This window comes from Lithobates pipiens, unplaced genomic scaffold (genome assembly GCF_037356315.1).
Source record: "Lithobates pipiens isolate NorthernLeopardFrog02 unplaced genomic scaffold, aLitPip1_a1.2 Scaffold_6, whole genome shotgun sequence".
NCBI classification, from domain to species: domain Eukaryota; kingdom Metazoa; phylum Chordata; class Amphibia; order Anura; family Ranidae; genus Lithobates; species Lithobates pipiens.
This window is the reverse complement of record NW_027507881.1, coordinates 398,705-414,471: the sequence shown is the minus strand read 5'-3', so window position 1 is coordinate 414,471 and position 15,767 is coordinate 398,705. Positions and strand designations below refer to the sequence as shown.

At 45.6% G+C, this 15,767-nt stretch overlaps 1 protein-coding gene across 1 annotated transcript in view; it reads right to left on the bottom strand.

Moving 5' to 3' along the window:
• The window catches only part of LOC143958238 (vomeronasal type-2 receptor 26-like), an 84,597-nt gene extending 72,364 nt beyond the window's left edge, over window positions 1–12,233 (bottom strand). Inside the window, exons 1-2 of the mRNA XM_077467755.1 lie at window positions 12,202–12,233; window positions 11,819–12,110 (exon numbers count right to left, since the gene is read on the bottom strand). Of these exons, the coding sequence (XP_077323881.1) occupies window positions 11,819–12,110; window positions 12,202–12,233 (324 nt within the window). The remainder of the gene's footprint in view (window positions 1–11,818; window positions 12,111–12,201) is intronic.
• Between the last annotated feature and the right edge of the window lie 3,534 nt (window positions 12,234–15,767).

Below are 15,767 nucleotides of genomic sequence, written 5' to 3'. Positions count from 1 at the left end.
CGGTCAAGGAAGATTGGACTGGCTTTTGGAACAAACTCCTAGTCGTCTGGAGAAAAGCATATAAACCACAAATGCCCATAAATGATTTGCTTGCATGTAAACAACAAACAGGAGAAGATTTTTATTCCTTTGTGTCACAGTTGTTTAAAATTTACACATCCTGTGAAATTGGTAGCCCACTATTGTTTGTCAGTACAGCCATGAATAATGGAGACCCTAAAGTCACACAAATTATAAAATTTGTTAATTCTGATTGGGCTACACAGAGTCCTAAATATTTTATATAAAAAAAAAAAGAGCATCCTCCGGGGTTTTTCATACAAAAGGGGGATTATTCACGCAAACCACACCTGAAATCTCCCCTGGTATTTCTGCCATGTTTCCTGCTCTCAATGACTGACCACGAGGGTCATATCCTCAGCCCTATGACAATCAAGGGTGTTTTAACTGTGGGGATCCTTCCCACTGGAAATCTGATTGTCCTCAAAGGAAGGGCTATAGACCACGGTGAGGTGTCCAAGGAGAGCTGATTTCAGAGGCAGATATCAGGGAAGGGGTCAAAAACACCAACAGGGATATCCGCAAGAACGAAAACCTCCTCACATACAAAGTGAAAGTAGAACTCCCGGTCGTTCTCCAAATCAACCTAATGACAAACACCCCGTAGAACCACTTCAGGTGTCAGACTTGCAGGACAGACCCTTAATCAAGCAAAGTTTTGCCATCCTCACTGATTGCCCTTTATGTCTAATGGGACGGGACCTTATGTCCTCATTGAGGATGGCGATAGCCATTAAATTTGACTTACAAGGGGGTATGACAGCTAAAGCAGTTAACTGTGACTTAACTATGCCTAAGCGAAGGGACCTGACATTTTACTTCATGTCCATACCAGCCCCCCTGGAGACTCACCCAATTTGGGCGAAGTCCAAGACAGATGTAGGACATATCAAATGCACTCCATATGTCCCTACTTTGAAGCCCGGCACCTCTCCCATCTTTCAGAAACAATACACACTACACACTAAAAACTACAGAGTATACAGCCACAAATTGTATTTACAAAGGGGAATCCTTAAACCCATCATTAGTCCCTGGAATACCCCCATAAATCCTGTCAGAAAGGCCAGTGGGGAGTGGAGGATGGTGCAGGACCTGCAGGGATTAAACAAATAGTTTCAGACATTACCAGGATCTTAAAAATTTCTGCCACATCCACCACTTACACGGTACTAGACTTATCCAATGTTTTTTCTTTAGCATTGATGTACATGAGGATTTTCAGGAAATCTTCCCTTTTTACCTGGGGCCTCTGGCCAACAGCTGACCTGGACACGTTGTCTCCCTCAGGGATGTGTGGACAGTCTGGCAGCCTTTTCAATGGTTTTGAAAGTCACCTTGGATGGGTATCACCCCAGGGATCTGTCCTACTACAATATGTAGATGACCTACTGTTGTGTAGTGAGAGCGGGACGCAGTGTGCAGCAGACTTTGAAAAGCCTGATGAATCACCTGTTTCTCAAGGACCACTTGGCGTCTTGGAAAAAGATCCAGTGGTGCAGGGACAAGGTGGAATACCTAGGATGTATTATCTCAGGCGTGACATGACAGGTGTCACCTGAACAAGTCACAACCCTGAAGGATAAGGCAGCGTTCCTTTCCTTCTTCAGCTCTATCATCTACTTTAGGCAATGGATCCCAGACTGTTCTTTTTATGACTCAGTCCTACGCCCTGCCACTGCATTGACTGCCCCAAAACAGGTCACATATACTGAGGAAATGACACAAGCTTTTAACTCTTTGCTTCAGTCCTTGGCCAGTGCCCCAGCACTGGGCTTGCCAGATTACAGAAAATCCTTTGTAGTCAGGGGCCCTGCATTCACTGCGGTTCTAGCGCAAATGCACGGTACTCACTACCACCCCGTGGCCTACCTTTCAAAAAAACAAAAACAAAAAAACCTACCAATTCAAGTCCAGGGCCTGCCTGCCTGTCTACAAGCTGTGGCTGCTTTGCAATGACTGTAAAGGAGGCATGTAAAATTACTCTCGGCACTGAAACAACTCTGTATACCACACACACTGTAGTGCATCTTCTACAAAACATGTCAACTCAACACATGATAGCTCAGAGATCCAGTGCAATCCCTCCTCTGGTGGCACCCATGACTGTTCTAAAGAATTGACTAATACAACTTCACCAAGACTGACCTTCTCAACCCTGAATTTTAAGACATTTTTGTTGACGGAAGTTGTTCCAGGCCCTCAGATAGCACGTACAAAACAGGGTATGCAGTAGTTACTTTGCCTGACCAGTTAAAGCACAACATGCTGAGCTCCATGCCTTAACTAGAGCATGTCAGTTATTTCAGGGACAGGAAGTGAACATTTACACATTTACACTGACAGCAAATACGCTTTCAACGTGGCCCATGATTATGGAATGATCTGGACTAATCGGGGGTTTAAAACTGCAGACAACAAACAAATTGCCAACCAAAAATGGGTGGAAAACCTCCTGCAAGCACTCCATTTACCATCCAAAGTTAATATTATAAGAGTGAAAGGCAATTCTTTTGACAAAACAGAAACTACTAAAGGTAACAATTTAGCTGACAGAGCAGCCAACAAGATACCTTGTACAAAGAAAAGCACAACCCAAAGACATGGATTGCTGGGTTCATGCAGGTTTGACACGCAATCCGGATGGATTGTGGTCAAACAAGGAGGGAGTCATAGGGATCCCAGAAGATCATTGGATCAGTAGGTTTGGTTTACCTGCTACCATATACTCTGACCAGGGGCCCGCTTTCACAGCAAAACTCACCCAACAGCTAGTGAAAGTTTTGGGGATATGGAAGTTCCACATTCCTTACCATTCACAGAGTGCAGGAGTAGTGGAAAGGATGAACAGGAACATTAAGGACAAGCTAAGGAAGGCCACTCAGGGTACTATGAAGAACTGGCTTCATTTCTTGCCAGGGGTACTCTTCCAGATAAGGACCACCCCTCATGCCAGGACAGGTCTCTCTCCCTTTGAAATCCTAATGGGTAGGCCAGCACAAAAGCCCCTAAAATAGGTGAGGAGTCTAACCTATTTTCCTTACAGGAAGAGCACGTGAAACATTTGGTAGGTAGCCTTACTGAAAACTATGATAAGGTTGCTGGCACTTTCTCTCCTCTTTCCACAGAATCAACACACCTCTTCATACCAGGAGACAAAGTGTTGATCAAACAACTTGCAGTCCGCAAGCAACCAGGTCCCGTCTTCCAAGGTCCATTTGAAGTCCTCAAGGTCTCCAGGACAGCAATTCTGACCGAGCAAAGCCCGCAATGGATCCACGCATCAAGGATAAAGAAAGTGCCACAGCAGCAAGAACCAGAGATGGTCCCAGAACCAGAGATGGACCCAAAGCCAGGACCAAACGGATCCGAAGAGACACTGACCCAACCACTCCCTGCCACCCTCTCCCTCGTATTCGAAGAGACTCTGATCCCATCGCTCCCTGCCCCTCTCCCCTCCAGCCCCTTTGTCCCACAGCCAGGCTGCCTTCCTTCTAGGGTCCCCCAAGCCCCAATTCACAAAGCCCAGAAGGTGCAATGTTAAAATTATTCTTATTTTGTCAATTGCATTAACCATGAAGGTATTCTTATTAACTGTTTTTGGGTGCTGGCTTACATCTTCATGCGAAATGAGTAGGAATAACAGTATAGGGGTCAGGGGTAGAGCAACATTTACAGGAATGATTTATAATTATCCCTGCTGTATATAGACAGGAGATATAATGTCAAAAGCACAAATTTCAGCAACAACTGAGTATCACATCCAGAGGAGGGATGGGACATGTAATATAACAGCAATCATATTGTTAGTAACATATAAAGGGACACAATGATGAAAGGGCGAAATTGCAGGACCGAATGAGACGTCTGGGAGACTCCTGGAATCCATTCTCTGGAGTGGGAAGTTGGTTTGGTTCGTTCTTGGATAGTATCATGAATTTCTTTAAGAAAGTAGGAATGATCCTCATCATCATACTTATCCTGGGAATTGCAATTTATGCCACCATTAAGATTGTATTTTGTCTAAATGGGTAGAATTACCAAAATCAAACCTTCCACTTCAGACACAGACAGGCAGACAGACATAGGTGGTTCTGAGAATGATCAAGAAAGGACTTCGTCCTTCATGATCAGAGGAGGGATTGTAAGGGTAGGGAGAGTCACCCTTTAAGTTTAAACTCGTCTTATTACATTTAGCTGCTTGAACAGATATTTAGTGAAACACCATGCTTTGCAAGTCACTTCTGAAGTCTGCAAGAAACAGGATGCATTTGTGGTCAGAGCTAGCTGTTAGAATTTATAGGAAGTAGGAAATATTCATAAGGTGAAATGACGCTATGTGGTTTAATTATAGATGATTTCTTAAGGTCATTTATATAAATATATGTCTGTATGTCTGGAGACCTTTGATCAGAATTCCCCTAAAAAAGTCCGCTAACTGTATGACGCACTAGAATGTCAACACTATTTGATTGGTGAATGTCTTGTCTAATTCTCATTGGTTGATAATACAATGTTTTGAATCATAAAAAGACTGGTAAAGAGGAAATTAAAGGGTGTGTATTCAGAATCAAACAAGTGTGTGTGTCTGGTCCTTTTTAAATAACCACCCGATTGATTGAAGAGAGTTTTTCCAGTGAAAGTCCAGCCCGGGCAAGCAAGACAAGACAGGGGCGCTCCTTACAGTTAACTCCTCTGGCCAGGTTGTTGCAGGAGGTGGGCTGGGTGGACATATGGAGGCAGTGTAATCCATTTAGTAAACAATTCTCCTGTTTCTCAAAAACTCACGGGTCTTTGTCCAGGATAGACTTGGCGGTGGGGAACTCAACCATGCTCCCTTCAGTCCTGGATGTTACTTATAAACCTAGATGTGTTTCGGACCACTTGTACTTAGTGGTCAATTTACTAGTCACTCAACCATCCTCACTTTCTAGGGTGCCCTGGAAATTTAATGCCTTTTGGCTTCAGCTATTTACAACACCCGAGGTGATGGAGGGGAGCATCCGAGAGTTTTTCACTCAGCAACCTGATGCATTATCAATACTTACTGAATGGGAAGAGTTCAAGACATTTCTGAGACAGTTACTTAGTAAGGAGGTTACAAAGGTTAAGAGGCGGTCGGAGTCTCTCAGGGAGGCACTTGAGGCACAGGCACATTCCCTGGAGGCACGATATATTCAGGACCCAACAGAGTTCGCAAAGGGGGCCTGGCAGTTGGCTCAATCAGCGTATGACCCCCTGTTGGCCTCCTCTGAGGAAAAAAAAGATTTGTTTTGAGGACAGCTTTTTTTGAGGAGGGGGAGATTACGGGTCATCTCTTGGCCAGGATAGCTAACTCTGAGCAAAGATCTCCAGTTATTGGAAGTATACCAACGAAGGAGGGGAAATTGGTTCACTCCCCTGATGGGGTGATACAGACGCTAGCTGCATATTATGAGGACTTATACCGCCCATCCTCGCAGTATGGTTCTGAGGAGCTGAATGTCTACTTAGATGAAATACCATTCCCACAACATTCGGGGTCCCAGTGTGCGACATTGGACGCCCCACTCACCCTTGAGGAGTTACAGACTGCAGTGGCGGGGTTCTCCAATTGTAAGGCCCGGGGGGGGATGGGATCCTTATTGAAATCTACAAGCACTTTTCGGAGATATTGCTCCCTAAACTGCTGAACGTGTTCAATGCTGCCAAGGAGGTGGAGACTCTGCCCCCCTCTATGTCTGAGGCAAATATTGTTTTAATTTTGAAACCTGATAAGGACCCGCTGGACCCGGCCTCTTACAGGCCAATCTCCTTGCTATCTGATATCTGATATAAAAATATTGGCCAAGGTGCTAGTCCTCTGTTTAAACAAAGTAATCACCTCGGTGATACACGCAGACCAGGCAGGGTTTATGCCGAATAAATCCACGGCAGTGAATCTCCGGAGATTATTCCTTAATATACAATCAGTGGCTGATAATGTGGGCAGGAGAGCTCTCCTGTCCCTTGATGCTATGAAAGCATTTGATAGTGTGGAGTGGCCATATCTTTGGGAGATACTGAGGCGTTTTGGCTTTGGTGTTGGGTATATCTCATGGGTACGGCTGCTTTATTACCACCCGAGCGCGGCCATTAGGGAGGCCGGTAGGCTGTCCTTGCCATTTTGTCTTGGTCGGGGCACTCGGCAGGGGTGCCTATTGTCCCCCCTGCTGTTTGCCCTGGCAATAGAACCACTGGCCATTAGGATCAGGGAGCACAGAGGCATCACAGGTTTCTGCTATGGGGATAGACAGGAAAGGGTGATGCTTTATGCAGATGATACAATGATTTTACTGGGGGACACGACACAGTCTCTGAATAACAAGTTAGACACAGTGACCCGTTTTGGGGAGTTCTCTGGTCTTAAGATAAATTGGTCCAAATCAGCACTTATGCCAATAGATGAACCACAACTACAACAGGGGGGGCGGGTGGGAGAGATCCCTATCGCCCTCACGTTCAAATATCTGGGGATAAAGTTGACACCACGGATCAGAGACTATATTGCGTTAAACATTGCACCGCTGCTGACCAGGTTCCGCTCCAGGACTAAGACTTGGAATATGCTGTGTATGTCGGCTGCAGGCAAGGTGAATCTTATTAAAATGATTCTTATGCCCCAACTGTTATACATGTTGCACAACTCTCCAGTGGTGATCCCATTGAAGACCTTTAGGATAGTAAACTCAATATTCCGAGAGCTAATATGGAAAGGCCGACCCCCTAGGATTAAATTAGAGCATCTCCAACGCCCGAAGGGGGACGGTGGCCTTGCGCTGCCGAACCCCTGGCTATACTATTTAGCCTCTCAACTACAACATTTGATAGGCACTATGGTCCCTGAGGGAGACCCCAATGGCAGAGTCCCCAGTGCTTCTGAGGTTATTATGCTGCACACAGTGGGTGGGAGATCTGTTCTGACCGCCCTGGAAGCCCTGGCCTTCAGTAAACCCCCCCCCCCCAAAAAAAGTTTCCCCACATATAATTTAATACATGAAGTATGGAACAAAACCAAATATTTGCAGGGAGCAACGGGAATTAGTGAATATAGCCCTATATGGGCTAATGAGTCGTACCCTGAATTAGCAAAGCTACATCACAAGGATAGGTGGCAGAGGAGGGGGGTGTTTTATCTTACACAGATAGTCAGCAATGGTAAACTATTACCCTTTGATACCCTGAGAGCAAGATATCAACTCCCGGCACATATGTACTTTTATTATATGCAACTTAGGCATTCCCTTCTAGCCCAATCAAAGGTTTCGGATTGGCAGCTGGAGGGACTGCCTCTTGTTTCCCAGCTTAAATCAGCTGAAAACTCGAAAGGATTTATCTCGCAGAGTTACGCTGCACTTTTAAGCAGATTTTTGTTGAAGCACCCCCTGACTGTTAAAAGGAAATGGGAATTAGATGTGGGACCCCTGGAGGACGAGCAGTGGGAGGAAGTGTTGCAATCGGTGGCCGTATGCTCACTGAATGTGACGCACAGACTTACACAACTGTACACCATACTGAGAATTTACTATACTCCCCATAGGCTACACTGTATGGGTCTTACACCGACACCTGTGTGTACCACATGTGAAAGGGATCACAGAGACTTAAAGAGGAAGTAAACCCTGATGGGTTTACTTCCTCTTTTTTTCCCTGCAAAGGTAAAGCATAATGGACTACTATGCATCGCATAGTAGCTCATTATGTGTCACTTACCTGACACAGGAGCCAGCGAAGTCGCCGCTGTCCCCTGTAGTCCGCCGCATCCATGTTGCTGGTGGCGTCTCGCAGCTCCGACGAATCACAGCGGCGCAGCCGTGATGACGTCACTCCCGCGCATGCGCACGGGAGTCGCGTCTCGCAGCTCCGCCGCTGCCATACGGCGAAGCCGCAATGACGTCACTCCCGCGCATGCAAATTAGGCAAATCCATTCTTGGATTTGCCGCATTTAGTGCGCCTGCGCGCCGCTGTCTACGGCGCATGCGCCGTAGACAGCGGTGCCCATTTTCGGGCAAATATCTCCTAAACCATATAGGTTTAGGAGATATTGCTTGGACCTACAGGTAAGCCTTAATCTAGGCTTACCTATAGGTCCAAGTTGTTTGGAAGGGTTTACTTCCTCTTTAATACACATGCTGTGGCGATGTCCCAAACGTCATGTTTATTGGAGAGGGGTGACTGGCACCCTGAGCACGGTGTTTCGGGTGTCAGTTCCCTGGGATCCTCAGTGTTGCATTTTGAACTTGCTGGATGAGTTGGAGTGGGAATCCCATACTAGAGAGGCCCTGACCAGGGCGCTCTTTGCGGCCCGTAAGTTGATAATGGTCCACTGGAAATCGGATTCACCTCCATCGGTCCGGGAGTGGACCACCACTGTTGGTAATACGCTGAGAATGGAAAAAATTGTATATCAGCATAGAGGTTGCCCTGATCAATTTGAAAAACTATGGGGGCCGTGGCTGGACACTCCGGGTCTTGCCCCGGATGATTTAGTCATGGACTGACTGCTCGGACCAGGGGTACGTTAAGCTCTGCAATATAAATATATTTCTATTTGCATGGCTGTGGATTCATGTTTTGGTGTATATTTGGACTGTATGTGTGCATTACTGAATAAAGTTTTTTTCTGGATAAAAAAAAAAAGAATGGTGGTGGGAGTGTCATGGTCTGGGGCTGCATGAGTGCTGCCAGCACTGGGGAGCTACAGTTCATTGAGGGAACCGTGAATGCCAACATGCACTGTGACCGAAGAAGAGCATGATCCCCTTCCTTCAAAGACTGGTCAGTATTCTAACATGATAATGACCCCAAACACACCTCCAAGATGACCATTGCCTTGCTAAAGAAGCTGAGGGTAAAAGTGATGGACTGGTCAAGCATGTCTCTAGACCTAAACCATATTGCGCATCTGTGGGACATCCTCAAATGGATAGTAGAGAAGCGCAAGGTCTTTAAGATCCACCAGCTCTGTAATGTTGTCATGGAAGAATGGAAGAGGACTCCAGTGGCAACCTGTGAAGCTCTGGTGAACTCCATGCCCAAGAGGGTTAAGGCAGTGCTGGAAAATAATGGTAGCCATACAAAATATTGACACTTTGGTCCAAATTTGGTCCCAATTTGGACATTTTCACTTAGGGGTGTACTCACTTTTGTCACCAGCAGTTTAGACATTAATGGCTGTGTGTTGAGTTATTTTGAGGGGACGACAAATTGACACTGTTATACAAGCTGTACACTCACTACTTTACATTGAAGCAAAGTGTAATTTCTTCAGTATTGTCACATGAAAAGTTATAATAAAATATTTACAAAAATGTGAGGGGTGTACTCACCTTTGTGAGATACTGGATATGATCATCGGGCGACTGAATTGGCAAAAGATCAGGCATTTGTCTAATGCCACGTACACACGTAGCCATCTATCCGACGGATTTCCCGCCATACTGTCCGTCGGATTTTACGAACAGGCTACTTGCCCACACACGCCACTTTTTCAGTGGACTAATACGGCGTACTAAGTCCGCCGTACTATCCGCCCTACTTTTGAAATGAACAGACTCGCCCACACACACAGAGGAAAGTCCACTCATTTCGAGCGCGTCTCCAGGTAGGCGGGGCCCGCAAAGGATACGTCGCTGGCCCCGCCGCCTGGTATGGACTTAAAGGGGAACCCCAACGACGAAAAAAATCGGCGTGGGGGTCCCCCCAAGGTCCACAACAGACCCTTGTCCGAGCACGCTACCCGGCCGGCCAGGAAAGGGGGGACGAGCGAGCGGCCCCCCTCCTGAGCCGTACCAGGCCATGTACCCTCAACATGGGGGGTGCCTTGGGGAAGGGGGGGCCACGCGGCCCCCCCACCCCAAAGCACCTTGTCCCCATGTTGATGAGGACAAGGGCCTCTTCCCGACAACCCTGGCCGTTGGTTGTTGGGGTCTGCGGGCGGGGGGCTTATCGGAATCCGGGAGCCCCCTTTCATAAGGGGGCCCCCCGGATACCGGCCCCCCCACCCTATGTGAATGAGTATGGGGTACAATGTAATCCTACCCATTCACCTGTAAAAGAAAGTACAAAAAAACACAACACACAAGAGAAAATAGTTTATTGCACAGTTCCGGGGGTCTTCCGTCTTCGGGGGTCTTCTCGCCGGACTCCTCCGCTATCTTCTTGTAGCTCTTTTACTAGCGGAGGAGCCAGGCTTTCTTCCTCGCCGCCGGCCTCTTGTTCCGACTTCGGGGGTCTTGTCCCCCTCTTCGGGTTTTCTGCCGGGCCACCGCTCCTTCTTCTAGCTCTTTTACAGGCGGTGGCCCGGTCTTCTGTCGCCGCTGCCGCCTTCCGTTCTTCTTCTTCTTCTCCTAGAGATGTTGACTCGACGTTCTCTCCGACCGCAATGCCAGGGACGCACTGCGGCGGCGACTTATATAGGGACAAGGGGCGGGATCTTCGGTTGATGTCACATGGGTTGATGTCACATGGGTTGATGTCACATGGCAGCAGTCCCAGCATCCTCCGGAACTGTGACATTGTAAGGGGGTGGGGGGTCACCATGTGACATCAACCCATGTGACATCAACCGAAGACCCGCCCCTTGTCCCTATGTAAGTCGCCGCCGCAGCGCTTCTCTGGCATTGCGCCCGGAGAGAACGTCGAGTCAACATCTCCAGGAGAAGAAGGAGAAGAAGAAGAAGAACGGAAGGCGGCGGCAACAGAAGGCCACCGCTTGTAAAAGAGCTAGAAGAAGGCATGGTTGCCCGGCAGAAGAACCGAAGGGGGGGACAAGACCCCCGAAGTCGGAAGAAGAGGCCGGAGGAGTCCGGCGAGAAGACCCCCGAAGACGGAAGACCCCCGGAGCTGTGCAATAAATTATTTTATCTTGTGTGTTGTGTTTTTTTTTTGTACTTTCTTTTACAGGTGAATGGGTAGGGGTACATTGTACCGCATACTCAATCACATAGGCTCCCGGATTACGATAAGCCCCCGCCTGCTGACCCCGACAACCAACGGCCAGGGTTGACGGGAAGAGTCCCTTGTCCTCATCAACATGGGGACAAGGTGCTTTGGGGTGGGGGGCCGTGCGGCCCCCCTTCCCCAAGGCACCCCCCATGTTGAGGCACGTGGCCTGGTACGGCTCAGGAGGGGGGGGCACTCGCTCGTCCCCCCCTTTCCTGGCCGGCCAGTTAGTGTGCTCGGACAAGGGTCTGTTGTGGACCTTGGGGGGACCCCCACGCCAATTTTTTTCGGCGTTGGGGTTCCCCTTTAAGTCCATACCAGGTGGCGGGGCCAGCGACGTCTCCTTTGCGGGCCCCGCCTACCTGGAGACCCGCTCGAAATGAGCAGACTTTTCTCCGGGCGGGAAAAGTCTGTTCATTTCAAAAGTACGGCGGACTGGCACACACACGGCCGGATTGTCAGCCGAAATGCGAGTCCGGCGGGAAGATTGGAGTGCAAAACTACTTTCTAAGTCCGCCGTACTTTCGGGTCAAAAAAGTATGCCGGAGGCTACACACGGGGGGATTGTCCGGCGGACTTGAGTTTGCCGGACTTTTCCACCCGCTTGTTTGATCGTGTGTACGCGGCATTAATGCCATAACAGTCTGGATTGAACATTTGCCTTTATTTTTTAGAACAATGTTATACTTTATGGCACTTTTCACAAAGGATTATTTGTACCCTTTTGACCCACCTCACCATAAGATGGCTAGCTGTCCTAACCTTATGTAATATAGAACATTCAGCTTTTCTTACCTGGGTGTAACCATATAGATTCAGCAGCTGGGCCATTTGGAGAGTGGTGTCAGAATTGAGATCTCCAATGAAACCAGCCAGGGCACCCCGCTCCATACAGGAATAATTTGGAGCTTCCTTTGTATGTCCAGACAATATCTGTAGAACGTCTTTTATAGCTTTATTAACATGTCCACAAGAATCATACACATGGTATCCCAGAGTTACATTTGGCAGAATATCTGGACTGCCGTTTATCTCACCAATAGCAAATATAAAAGCCAGGAGATGTCTGTATTCTCTCCTGTAAACCCTGCAGAAAATGGATAGTTTTGCATTGGTCAACAGTACAAGGATTTGAGCAGAAATTCTTTATGGTAAAATGTATAACACATTTCATCTACAGATCTATGGTGGGATTGGTGGCCGTCTGCATTGCTCTATGAAACATATAATGAAATTCAATTATTCCTGCAGTTATATGAGTTATAGCTGTGCTTGGCAATTTAGGAGGTATAGAGGACCTCATTTGTAGCCTCTAATATCATCAAGTAGCCACACATAATATTCAGTATATGTAATACTACAGAAGAAGGTCAGAGAATGCAGACTTACTAGAGGAAAGGGTCAGAGATTTCAAACTTGCTACAGGACTGGTTGGAGCCTACAGACATGCCATAGGAGACAGTCAGGGCCAAAGATAAGACACTCCTCCTGGGTTTAGTTTGTGAAAAGTTTCCCAAATCTTGCTTAAATTCTGAAGTTTGTGAACTTTCAGCAACCCCCCTGAAGTCTATGGGGGTGAATCTTGTTTTTTAGTTCTGTCCATTTCTAGAGCTAATAGGCAAACTATTGTCACACACAAAGGCATGGGAACTGGCCACTGCCATGATGAGGGGGCATGTACCAATACTATAATAATAATAAAGTGTCTCTCCACACATTAATAATATGGCTGATGTAAGCCCAACTTTTTTTCAGAGAGTAAGTTTGGTTATTGATTTTCTTATATTATTGGCTCTTGTGACCAGGGTAATGACTACCGATGAGGTTTTGGTTTGGTCTGAACCCAGGTTTTGTTTGTGTGAAGGTTAGGCAAACGACTGAACTAATTTTGAGTGTGGCCCGGTCAAACCTCCGGCACCATCTGAAAGCGATAAATTTGGCATAATTTTTACTAAATGTGACCACCTCCCTTCTGATTGCTTCTTAGGAAACCGGCAACCACCACATAATCTGCTTGGTCATTCATTCATATTGGCGGGTTGGATCAGAAATGTTGGACAAACTGATTGATGATAAATTTACACTGTGGGGTTCTTTTTGTGCTAAAAGAGCACTTGTAAAAAACTGGTGTGTTTATTTTTTCACTTATTCTATGAATGAATATGGCTGCTGTGTATCTGTTAATGTTGCTGTAGTAGGTTGTATACATTATGCTGATGCACCACTTCACCAGCAGGGTCAGGGCATCCCCAAGGGGTTTTAGTCATCTTTCTTTCCTCTTTTTTGACTCTGCCTATGTTACCCCAAAAAGTCTAATCGACCCCCAAACACACACACACACTCACAGTTTTTTGTTTTATTATCTGTGACAACAAAACAATCCACCCATGTTGTAGAGTTCAGGAGAAGGGGAGACGTTATTTAGTTTAGCAAAAGAAATGTGTCAGAACAGTATTGTCAGTCCACAACAAGAACAGATCGATGGGAATTTTTCTGTGACTTCTTTGTCTTTAATCCTTTCACTGCCAGAGCCACATTTGTGTGAAATAATAAAATGCCTGAAGAATAGTTAAACCCCCCAAAACATTATATATTTTCTGAAAGCAAAGACCCTGTGATATTAGTGGAGCTGTTTATCAAACACACATTTTCAGTAAAAACAACACTAAAAGTAATGTTACTGCACACAAACGAAATGTAGTAGTCAACTTTTTTGTAAAATATAAAATATGAGGTTGTTCCGAGTAAATAGAAACCCAACATGTAAAGCCTTAAAATTGTGCATGGTGGTGAAAAGGCAAAAGCAATACCGGCCATCAGAAACAGAAATATTGTATAATGTTATTGTGGTGCCTGAAAATTCATGTCCAACCAAAACCCTTTTTCTTTTGGACAGCCACTGTCCAGGGCTCCATGAGAGAGATTTCCCCTCACTTCCTGTCCTGCAGATAACAGTTTTACCAGACAGGAAGAGAGGAAAAATCTGCAATATGGACACAGACAGAAATACAAGTCTGACAGGGATTCCAGTCTTCCAGTACTTTACTAAAATTGTGTTTATTTCTGTGCTGCTATTGGAGAGATTCCCTCACTTTCTATGGTAAAAAGTTATCTGCAGGACAAGGAGTGAGGGAAAATCTCTCTAATGGAGCCCCAGATAGCAGTAAAAACCTGACAGGGATTCTTTATCCTTCCCCACTCTATTTGAAAGTGAAAAAAAGGTATGTAGTCAATAAGGGCCAAAGTCATTCAAGGTCCCATTTATACTTGTGTATTGTGGTAACACATAACAATGCATGGCAAAGCACCTTCTCTATGGGCAGTGCAATGTGGTGTCATTCATTGTGAATTGCCCCCAAATACATTGTACAGTAGATCCCAACACACAACACACCTCTAGGCACCACAATACACATACCATGCTCTGCGGTGTGCTGCCTTATTAAAAAAGGAATTGCATGTTTTTTTCTTTCCACCACTGTGGTTCATTGGCAACTATTCATAATGAATGAATGTAACAGACTGAATGAGTCCTGCACATTATCACACATATCTCCTAAAGACACAGCTCTGTAAATCAGATTGGAAGCTTTACACTTCATATTTCACTTACGCTGAACACATGAGATTTGTAATAAGACTTCCCTTCTGACTCCACCGTGACACTCCAGAATGTACAGAGAATATCCCTCCTATAATGATGTCTCCATCCTGAGAATACTTGTACTCAAATGTATATTTCCTCATAGTCATATCACAGCGGTGATCAGAGTTCTGGGTGTCAGATGTGCAGGGGGTCACACACAAAGACAACAACCACAATATTCTAAGTGGATATCTGAAGACAACATGACCGAGTCTCTGATAGACTCCAATGACTTCTTCCTCTTCTCCCGACCTCATCATCACTGACAGCAGCCCAGGATCCTGACACTGAGTTCATGGCTCAGCTGAAGGCTGTGAGAGTGTCAGGTTTATATAGAATAATTCTGTTATTTATTACTGATAGACTGGAATATGAATCTGCTTATAGAGTAGGAAAAAAATGGTAAAACATAAAATACACAGAATCCATCTTTGTCAGCACTGTAGAAAGTGAAGGTTATAAAAATATCATTATGACATATTGTACATGAAACAGTAAAAAAAAATGATGGTCAAGAATGCCGTGTGTATTATTATTATTATTATGAATAATATTATTATTCATTCAATTAATTTAATATAAATATGGGTATAGGGATGAGGTTCAGCAGTTACCATAGATTTGGGGTTAATCTCTGGGATTCAAAATGTTTGGAAATCACAAAAAAAATTGCAGGTTCACCACAAAAATAGAGAACATCCTCTAATGTGGCGCACAAGGAATGGATGAGGGAATGGATGAGCTAATATTATCAGTGTTGTTAGGGACAGCTGACAATTCTGTGTAGAAAGAGATTGCTATTTTTTTTTTTTCATCTGTGTCCCCCATGGCAGTGTATAAATCAGAACGTTAGCATGTTACTGCCAATCTGCCCTTTAAGCTGCCTTTTGTTTGAAGTATGTCACTGGATCATTTGAAAGACTAAGTGCAAGAACAGTGTTCATGTAAACCACCGCCCATCATTCACCAAACCCCCTATCCTAACTGATAAGATAAAAGTTGGCATACACCAGTTAGGCCTATTATCCCTGATTAAAACTATCCTCCTGCTGGACAATTTTTCTGTATCCTTTTCAGTATCCTAATTCCTGATGAGAA